Genomic DNA, 10,775 nt, shown 5'->3' on the forward strand with positions numbered 1-10,775 from the left:
AAAAAGGATTTTTAAAAGAGTAAAAGAATTTTACCTCAGATACATCCCAACTGCATAAGCACATAGGAATGAATAATCCAGGGCTCCCAACAACTGTTTGTAGTTGCTCTTATCTAGGAACACATGTTTGTTAAAGTTCATGAGATTGAATTTTTAAGGCACGAATAGCCATTAAAAAGTCTGAACAATACATTTTCAGTCTCTTTGCAACTTCAAAGAGGGATTCTAGCAGGTTAAAAGGATAGTTTGCTCCTTAAGCAAATTGTGTTTAATCAAATTATATACTTGCACAGTTTGTACCATTCATGAATAAATTGATCAGCTTGATATAACGGGCGTTCATTATAGTCTCCAGAATTATACCAGGGCTTTAAAAAGTGGAACATCTTGCACAGTGTGAAGTTTCAAACATGCCCGAGTCTCCACTAGCACTGCAACAAAGTTTGGGCATTCTCTTCCCCCTATTGCCAGCCACCCTGCCCCACAAACCAGTTCCTATGTGCAGGAGTGCACAGAACTGTGAGGAATTGCAGAACAAAACAATACAATTTTTTCCTTTAGATTATATTCCAGTTTATGGGGTGGGGGATAGACTACTTACCAAATGGCTCCCAACCACAGCGTGACTCATTAGCAAATTTTTTAACAGGCTGAATCTGGAGGGCATATTCTTTGTAGGTGTTATGCTCGATAACTTGTGGAGTATTACAGTGCTTATGTAGTTCTCCCTAAATTAAAGTAATACAATTAATCTAACAGAACACCTCATTGCATAGAACCAAATAAACTATTTTTACCTATTTTACCAATATTTCAAATCAGGGCCAGCCCACCTACGAGGCAAGTTGAGACTGTTGCCTCAGACGGCAGATCTGGGCCCGAGGAACATACTGCTTACTGCCGCTGCCACCTCCTCTGTGCTTCCATGTGTTCTCCCTGCTGTGCCCATGGGGTGCAGAGGTGCAGATGATGGCACAGGCAGAGAAGCAGCACAGGCCCAGAACTGTGAGGGACTGTATTGGAGCAAAACATCCTGGGCTGGCCCTCTTCAAAATAGGTTTTGCTGTTTAGAAACATTTACCAGTCAAAAGCCTTAAAAAGGTTTGAATAATAACCTCGATGAAATCCAGCTTTGCAAGCTTTTTTTTTTTTTAAAGAAAATTTAGTTATGTCAAGAGACTGCAAATTTCCATGAGGCCTCATCCTTCTTATGGATAAGCAATAAGAGACAAAATTTGACAGAGTATAACTCAATCACTTGCATGCCTCGAGTCAGTTTTCCATACAATAAAGAGTGGGACTAGTAAAAGAAATCAAATACAGGCAGAAAGTTGTTGACATAAGCAGATTTTAAATAGAACAACAGAACCATGCTAAGCTCCAGTCAGGAGCAGTGAGGCAGTGTGGCTTAGCCTCTGTATCCAAAGGTGGACAGGGAAGCTATTTCATTCTTTTCCTGTACCAGTTCCAGTCTAGCTGGAATGGTTTTGTTTTGGATCCAGCATATCCATGACAGCCTTGCTCCACTGCCTTGAAGAAATATGATACAGGAATATTTCAAAGGTTGAAATTACCGTATATATTATTTTAATAGTCTTGGCTATATATAATTAGATATTGTTGTCCAGGAACACTATAACTGCCATGTTGGAGGTTTGGTTGTGTGAGTGTTCCTGTGTAGAGCATTATTTGATTGCTTAACAAGTCTGCAGAAATGATATATTAGAGCAGGGGTTGTCAACACAGTGCACTCCAGATGTAGCTGAACTACAACTCTCACAGTATTTTTTCACTGGTGACACTGGCTGGGGCTGATGGGAATTAGGAGTCAAACAGCATCTGGAGGGCACGGTATACTTATTCTTGATCCATTCATTTTGTTCCTAGTTAACATGCACAGTTCTGGATGGACGAGGAACGACTGCAGAAACATGCTTGTGTGGTAGTGGTTAGAATATTAGACTAGAATCAGGGAAAATCGGGTGCAGATCCCCACTCTGACAGGAAGCTCATTGGCTGACCTTGAGCCAATAGCACTCTCTCAGCGCAAGCTACCAGGGGTAGGGGGTGGTAAGGATAAAATTATGAAGGGGCTTGAAAAAACTATGTATACCATCCTGAGCTCCTTGGCAGAAGTGAGAGTGTAAACAGAAAAATAATAAAACAGAGAGATTGTGAATTAGCTAGGACAGAGAAAGCGAAAGATGAGTAAAGATGAGACACAAATTGGATCCCAATAGAATTGGTTGCCATGGATTGAAATGTTGAGCCTTAGCAACATGATTATGGTCTGGGTAGGAATTTGATTACCTGCTTTGAACATGAGGAGACAGTCTGGCAAAATCTGAAGATTGAGTGCATACTTATTTTCAATTTCACAGCACTATAAATGACACTTTTGATTTGCCTTTGTACACATAGCCTTTGTATATTTTCACAGATCATGGGCATCTTGACAATGAGACACCTACTTATAGTACACACAGTACAGAAGCCCTTGTAGAACTGAATGTTCCATGTGGGCTCTCAATCACTATGAACATTTTAATGTCTTTTTATTACTGTACAGCATTTCACATTTTATTGCTGTAATGTAACGCATATGGTAACAACACTTTTATGTAGCTTTAAAATGTACTTCCTTGTGTGATGTCAGATATGTTAGAAAGACATTTCCTTGTTACTTACCTTAACTATACTGATTGGTTTCCTTGATAAGTGGAAACTAGCATACAGCATAAAAGTCAGGACAAATGTGAGAGCCCTGTACCTGTGAACAGAACAAACATTTATAATTCCATGATTTGCAGCTATACACTTGCAATCATTTTAGGCTGTTCCATTGTTATATCCAGTTTCTCTTATTTATTTCCAATATTTACACTGATGTAGAAGCTAAATCAAACAAGAGTGAAAGGTTAACTACAACAGGTTAAGCAATTTCCGTTTTCATTGCACAATACTCTAACCATGCCAAAAAACAAAACAAAAGTACTGAGATGAACAGTTGTGGTGCCTTTTTATCTTTTCCAGAAAATGTTATTATTATTAATGAGGTTGAGGTGATGGGGTGGGATGACTGCGGCTGGGGTGGTAGGGTGATCTTTCAAAGCTGCTACACGGACACATCTCCCACCCACAGCAGTTAATTCCTGGCAAATGTCAGACACAACTGGGATCAAGCCCCGAGGTTGTGCCAAGAGGCAGCCACCAACGCTGCTGTGGCTGGTTGAGTCAGAGCAGCTTCCAGGAATCGGTGGCAATTGTTGCATAGCAGTTCTGGGAGGTGTGATAGCCAGATGATAAGCACAGCTGCCAGCTCTTCAATCTGCTTCTGTAGCTGCACCTTTCACAGAAGCTTGATGACCGGAACATAAATATTGTCACCTGCCAAACTCCATGCTGTGTTTGGCCTGGCTTCACCTGGCTTTCACCTGGCTTTTTTTGCACATCATGGTATTGTTAAAGGTGTAAGAGAAGGCCAGTTTCTTTCTGGTCAGATGACAACCCTAACCCTAAGTATACCCGGGTTTAAGGAGCGAGAGGGGGGCTTGTCAAAGTGGAAACATGTCCCATAGTTATACTGCAATATTAGTTAGAAATACTGTAAGTGTGTGTATGTATATCTATCTATATATATAGATATGTGTGTGTATGTGTATATATATATATACACACAGACACACACTCCGCATATACACACCCACACACCAAATTCGAACTTCACAATTCAGTTTAAAGGAGGACCTTTCTCTTCCCAAACACAATGCAAAGCACAGGTATCCTTTTCAATTTTTCAAGCATAATAGTACAGAGGTACTTTGGAGGTTGAACGGAATCCATTCCAGAAGTCTGTTCAACTGCCAAAACATTTGGAAACCAAGGCGCGGCTTCCGACTGGCTGCAGAAAGCTCTTGCAGCCAATTGGAAGCCGCGTCGGACGTTCGGGTTCCAAAGAACATTTGCAAACTGGAACATTCACTTCCAAGTTTGTGGCATTCGGGAACCAAAACGCTCAAGTCGCAAGGTGTTCATCAACCAAGGTACGACTGTAGTGATGATTATAATTATAAGTCTATACAGAAATACACCTTTAAGCAAAATGCATCAGTGTTCATTCTTATTAGAACTTAATATTTGCATTGAGATTTCTTTAAGAGGAAGACAAAGCCTGACCAGGCCAAAGCAATAGACTATAACTTACCACTGGTCTCTTGTAAATAAAGTGATCAAGCGAATCCCAGGTGGAAGTTCAGCCATTTACTTGAGTATCGGTTTCAGATATTAATTATTCAGGTGCTTCAGGTATTGGTTCCAGGTTTTCAACAGAACCAACTGTCACATTGATTAATGTCCTTTACATTTCTCCTTTGGTGTCACTGACCACCACTATGAGTGGCTGGTTCTTCTTCCTGGTACATATTTTTATAAGAAAAGTGTTACTATGAATAACCACACCCTAGGCCAACCCCAACATCTCTCACCACCAAAGGTACACAAGCGAACAGCAAAGAACCTGCACAAGCAACGCTGACACCAAACCCTACATATAGTAAGTAAAATAGAAACATTGCCACCTGACCCCACCCCATCTTCCCCCCACCTCTTCCCCCTTTTCTTCCTAATGTCTCAGCAAATGAAACTGATTTGTAAAAATGTTACATGGGGGGGGGGGGAAATACGAGAGAGAGACATTGCAAACACTTTTGTAAATCAAGAAAATCTTTAATAAAAAAAGAAACAAACCAAAAAAGAAAAGAAAAGTGTTACTGATCATGCTGCAACAATATTTCTCAGCTATGGTAGTTATGAGAAGTTTACACACACAAAAAAGTAAAATTGAAAGCGATAATTTTAATGCAAAGCATTTTTTACTATTTTCATGCTAATATAAGAAATAAAGAAAACAGAGGGAAATAAAAACATGATTTGAAAGAGATGACTGTCAGAAACAAATATCACCCCAGTATTAAAATCTATACAAGCAACTTGATAATATTTAACCAATCAGGAATCTCGCCCACTGCTTAATGCAACCAGGATAAACATGCCCAAGCTGTGTCAACCTGAGCATCACAATTCTGGAGCCAGTTTCTCAAGGCAACATGTACAAATGCTACAATCCTCAATCCAGCTTCATCGTTAGAATGTTCACCTAAAACACTTTGAACTGCAAACCTGCTGCCAGACTACACTAGAAAATTTCAACTATATGCATCTCAACATATGAATTAAACGTTTACACTTACCCCACAGTGTGCAATACTTACAAACCTTCCAAAGGGTACCATACAGTATGTACAGTAAATTAAGAATAGAACCCATGGTACAACGCGGGGACAGGAGGAGGCAGAAATGCAGTCATTTAGTCAGGTTGGCATTTATTAGCTATGGAGGTTAAGTGGTAAGAGAGCAGGTGTTCTGGATGTCTCTAGCAGACTTGCCTTAAAAGTGGTGTCAAGGTTGGGGTGTATATAAGAGACTACCCTCAAAATCCTCTGCAGACTTGTCACAACAGGGTGTATGTTCCTGAAGCTGGACCTTTAAATCAAACTGCACCACCCTATAAAGCACTGAGAAGGGTTGCAAACCAAGCAACGGAGTTTAGAAACAATTTTTTTTATTATTATTCTGTTGTTGCTGAGGTCTCCAAAACCATCTTCCGGGAGGAAAAAATACCAAGGTAAAACTAAGTTGTTCAGTAGCACCTGGTATTCCTTCAAATATTTGTTTACATGTAGTAGCGCTTGAAGATTAAGACCATGCTAGGCTGCACATGCTAGGCAGGACGCAGGTGGCGCTGTGGGTTAAAGCCTCAGGGCCTAGGACTTGCCGATCGAAAGGTCGGCGGTTCGAATCCCTGCGGCGGGGTGCGCTCCCGCTGCTCGGTCCCAGAGCCTGCCAACCTAGCAGTTCGAAAGCACCTCCGGGTGCAAGTAGATAAATAGGGACCGCTTACCAGCGGGAAGGTAAACGGCGTTTCCGTGTGCGGCTCTGGCTCGCCAGAGCAGCGATGTCACGCTGGCCACGTGACCCGGAAGTGTCTCCGGACAGCGCTGGCCCCTGGCCTCTTGAGTGAGATGGGCGCACAACCCCAGAGTCTGTAAAGACTGGCCCGTACGGGCAGGGATACCTTTACCTTTACCTAGGCTGCACTTTACAGATCTAGTTGCCTTAGAGGCAAAATGCCATAAACTCTGCTATATGGAATTCTTTACAAGAGACAGAAGTGCAAACAAATCAAAAGTTAAGTGAAGAACAGTATCTCTCTCACAATAGCATATAAGTAAATTCTAAGCAAGTTGATAGTCTACACTGCAGGGCATGTATGTAAACAGCCTCACTGCTTCTGCCTTCAGGTTAGCACTTTTTACCAAACTGAATCCAGGAGTTTGGATTTGCAAACACCAAGATCAACTAAACACATCTGAAAAAGTACCTTTTGTTTTCATCTCAGGTCTTCAGGAGGATCAAGCTGGTGAAGTGATTGTATCATATCTGAAGAATAGTACTGCAGATGTGTGCAAATAAATGTGCAAGACATGGGGAAATAGTGTCATCGATTATTGGATCTATTAAGCTCAGTTGTGTAACCAAGATTCTTTAGAAAGATATCTTGAATATTCTACATGTATGGTCATCTGTCATAAGACACAACTATGCAAATTTGTTCAGCAACAAATCCATTGCCCTTAAGCTTCTTCTGGGCTATGTCTCCTGGCAAGAGAGTGTCCTCTGGGTGATTTCCCCATGAATACAACTTCCACCTGCAGTACACCAATAGGTGGAAGTGAAATCTTTGGGCCCTGCTTGAAATACTTTTGCACCTAAAATGGCACCTCCCATGACAAAAGACTAACATTAAATGACAGTTTGGTGCTCTTTAATGGAACCCCAAAGGGCCTAGTGATACAGCAACTGTCCCTGGTTCAATCCCACATCTCCAAGTAGGTCTGCCTGGAATCCTGAAAAGCCACTGCTAGTCCATGTTGATACATACTGACCTAGATGGACTAATGACTCAGTACAAGACAATTTCCTGTGTTCACTTCACTAAAGTGGCTTGCTTATTTATTTAAAAGACTATACTGTACATAGAACACTTTGACCATGACACTTAACCTAATAATATAGGGTGGAAACCACAAATACATACAACAGTAATAAAAGCAGTCAGAACACCAGATTTTGAAGGATGTTGTTGTTGCTTGCCTGCCAAGAAGGCAAGTGAAGTTCCTGGGGAGGGATTCTACAGAAGCTCTCTCTCTCTCTCACACACACACACCCTTCCATTTAATAGAACTAAATGGGCAAAATGAGCTCAAGAGCATCACCATGGGATTCTATGCCTGTGTCTACTCAAAAGCAAGTCCCACGAAACTACATGGGATTTATTCCAACATTGCAGGGGGCTGGAGTCCAGCCGTTGGACTAGATGACTATCGGGGTTCCTTCCAACCCTACAATTCCTAGGTTATAAGGGGGCACAGGCTTGCAGCCGGAGAGGCTAACGGCATTAAGTTATCTGGAGTCTGTGCCCTAAAAGAGTGCGCGCGAGAGAGTGAGTGAGTGACGACACAAAGCACGCGAGCCCAAACGCGCTCGCGCGCCCCAGCCTCCTCCTCGTCGCCCCCGCATTGATGTCCATCAAAGGGGAGCTCCGTTTCCAGACGTCTCCATCAGCGGCAGGTGCAGCGCCGACAGAGTACACGCTGCTTCCCCCTCAGGGCAGCTGCCTCCTGGCCGAACGCGCCCCCACCCCAAAGCTCCCGCCTTCCCCCTGTCCGCATTGTTCCCTCTCGGAGGGTCAGTCCCACCTGAAGGGACGACGACGACGACCGTCTCCTCACCTCTACAGCTCCCTGGCGCTCCGAGGCGGAGGCACCGTTTCCTGGCAGCCTCGGCAGCCACTTCCTGGTCTAGGCGCCGCTCGCGGGCGCGGTCTCGCTTCATTCAAGCCGAGCCAGTTCTGGTGCGCTGCTGCTACAAATAGTGACAGGAGAACCTGCTCTGCTCGCCGCCAGGGCCGCCTCCCTCTCGCTCTGACGGCAGCAGCTGAGAAAGAAAGGCGCTCCCAGGCAGGGCCCGAGGCTCAAAACTGCTGCCAGAGAGAGAATCCGGCTTCCTGGTCGTAAAACCGTATTGCCTCTTCGTCTTGGCCACACCACCCGGGAACTGGTCTAGCGAGGGGAGCTCATAGCCATGCCATTTTCTTTTAAAGAGATTGCTGGCTGCGTCGACTTGGCAGCTGCCTGGCAGGCAGAAACCCAACAGGGGCAGCTTTCCAAACCACGCCAGTTAAATGTCTGCCACCGAGCTTATGTCTGCAAAACAGACGGCAGCCTTAGTTATGCATATTATGCCCACTCACTTCAAAACTTCTCTATCAGCTGTCAAATGCAGGGCATCTCTGAGGTGTGTACGGCAGTGACAACTGAAAAGATCGTTTTCCTGAACACGTACAATCTTTTTCTCTCGCTGGTAAGAAAGTCAACCCAAATACATATGAGATTGCATCAGTGACTTTTAAATCTTCTAAGCCGAGTATGTGAGATGCGCAAGGACTGAAGCTCAGTGTTCCTGTAAGTTTCTTTTTAGCTCATAAGCTAAAAATACTAGCTTACTGCTGCTGTTGTTATTGATACAGTGCTCCCAGAATACATACTGTTTTTACAGTGTAAGTATAAACAGGACAGAGAACAAGAACCCAACTGTACGCATGTTTACTCAGAAATAAGTCCTGTTTAGTTAAATGGGCATTACTTCCTAGTATGCATAAGAATGCAGCCTAAAGCTGTAATCATGCACAAATTACCTTGGAGTTGTACTAATAAGTATAGAGGGGCTTCTGTGTAGATATGTATCAGATTGAATCCTAGAACATAAATAGTATTTATGGTCCATGAATAAACAAGCAAGCAAACTGGCTTCAAGGTTCAAGAAAGGAGATTCCAATTTCCAACTAAACATCGGGAAGAACTTTCCAACAGTCAGAGCTGTTCAACAGTGAAATGGACTCCCTCGGGAGGTTCTGGACTCTTGTTCCTTGGAGGTTTTTAAGCAGAGGCTGGATGGCCATCTGTCATAGATGCTTTAGTTGAGATTCCTGCATTCCAGGGGGTTGGATTAGATGACCCCCAGGGACCCTGCAATTTGGATTCGATGAAACTGAAGACTAAAATCCTATGCACACTTATTGGGGCGCAAGTATCACTAAATGCACTAACAGCAAATATAAGAAGGTTTGTGCCTGAGGCTACGTGCACACATTTTATTCTTGAATCAATGGAGCCTGAGTACTTGTTTTTTCTACATAGTTCACACACACAATATAGTTCTCTTTTTTTGCTCCTGAAAAGTGCTTTTTGATTCAGCACTAAAAAGCGGATTTTCTGGGGGAAAGCAGCAGGGCAATGGCAAAACCACTTGGACCAGTGCCTAGAAAGCAGAGTACAAGCAGAAAACCACTCTGGCCTGTGCTTTCTAGGCGCAGGACAAACTGAAGTATGGACAAGCCATTAATGCATTCCACATTCACCATGAAGTGCTGACTTGGTGGTGTGATCATTCCAGAAATCAGCTCACCTTGAATACTATACTGTGTGATGAAGCAGGGGCCAGAGGCATACCCATAAAGGAGAGATGCTTCATGCATATATTAAACTATACATATGTTAAGCTATGTTCCTGTGGTTCTGATTAGATTCTGTTGGCTAGTGATTTCACAAAGGTGTCTCAGGATTACACATTGTTCGTTTAAGTTTTGTCTAATATACACTTTCTCCAAGATACATTAAGGAGGCCTTACACACCCAACAGCACAATCCTATTCGTGTCTACTCAGAAGCAAATTCTGTTGTTTTAGAATAGGGCTTACTCTCAGCTGAGTGTGGGTTGGAGCTGATAGTGCACCAAAACAACTGCAGGGAAACCAGAGTGAGGAAGGTTGTTATACAGGACTGCAGCAGAAAAGAACACCTGCATTCCCCTTCTCCCTTTCAGAGCTAAAATATGTATTTCTGAAATAATTAAGTCTTCCATGTAGTTGCATGTTCTGGCAGTACTAAAGTGTTCTGCAATTTCCTGTAACTGCTCTCATGACTCTGCTAAATTTGTATTTTCCCAAGTTGCTGCTTCTAAAAGCATAAGAAACCTGTCCTAACGTCTTTTCCAATGCTGCTTTTAAATGGTTAGCTGCACATCAGAGTCATGTTTGTTTTACTTTTGACTTAACTGTTTAGGGTTGTTTTGATTACAGAAGTACAAATACATCAAAGGTAAAACTGGAGTATTTTCAGAAGTGGCTCTACATGAAATCAAATTAATTAACATCAACATATGAAGTACCACTTTTGGATTTCAACAAGACAGCTCTCAGTTTAAAACTGAAATTTTAAAAGCTGCATATAGCACTTGCTTGACCAGGAAGACACATTCTAATGTCAATGCTGGTATCCACTCAATAAGAAGGGCGTGTGATGACCTGTTTCCCCAAATAGACCATTATTATGCACCATGAACTGACTGGCATGCCATGGACTACACCCCGAACAGCGAAACTATGCTAAATTGTATTGCTACCTCTTGTGAAAGAAGCAGCATCCCCTGATAAATCCTTCCCAAAGGCAGTAGCATCAACACACATCCCACATCTTCTGGAAGCGTGGGTGGCACTCCAGACGCTTTGGACTACAACTCTGTCCAGCCCGGCTCCCACCGGCAGATGTCGTCCCTCATGCGCAGCGCCGGGGCTTCCCTGGCCAATCGGGAGAGAG

The 10,775-nt window shown here is 43.0% G+C and overlaps 1 protein-coding gene across 4 annotated transcripts in view; it reads right to left on the bottom strand.

Moving 5' to 3' along the window:
* Window positions 1-10,752, bottom strand: part of SLC37A1 (solute carrier family 37 member 1) — a 34,236-nt gene extending 23,484 nt beyond the window's left edge. For 2 of the 4 annotated variants that reach the window (XM_083735053.1, XM_083735052.1), the window contains exons 1-5: window positions 10,582-10,752; window positions 4,205-4,412; window positions 2,689-2,770; window positions 602-728; window positions 35-113 (exon numbers count right to left, since the gene is read on the bottom strand). In XM_083735053.1, coding sequence (XP_083591179.1) covers window positions 35-113; window positions 602-728; window positions 2,689-2,770; window positions 4,205-4,260 — 344 coding nt within the window. In that variant the 5' untranslated portion in view covers window positions 4,261-4,412; window positions 10,582-10,752. Of the gene's footprint in view, window positions 1-34; window positions 114-601; window positions 729-2,688; window positions 2,771-4,204; window positions 4,413-7,850; window positions 9,642-10,581 lie in introns of those variants that run through there. The other 2 variants (XM_083735054.1, XM_083735051.1) reach the window with 2 other exon arrangements.
* Window positions 10,753-10,775: the final 23 nt, after the last annotated feature.

The sequence above is a fragment of the Podarcis gaigeae genome (assembly GCF_964106915.1).
Source record: "Podarcis gaigeae genome assembly, chromosome: 4".
Taxonomy (NCBI): Eukaryota; Metazoa; Chordata; class Lepidosauria; order Squamata; family Lacertidae; genus Podarcis; species Podarcis gaigeae.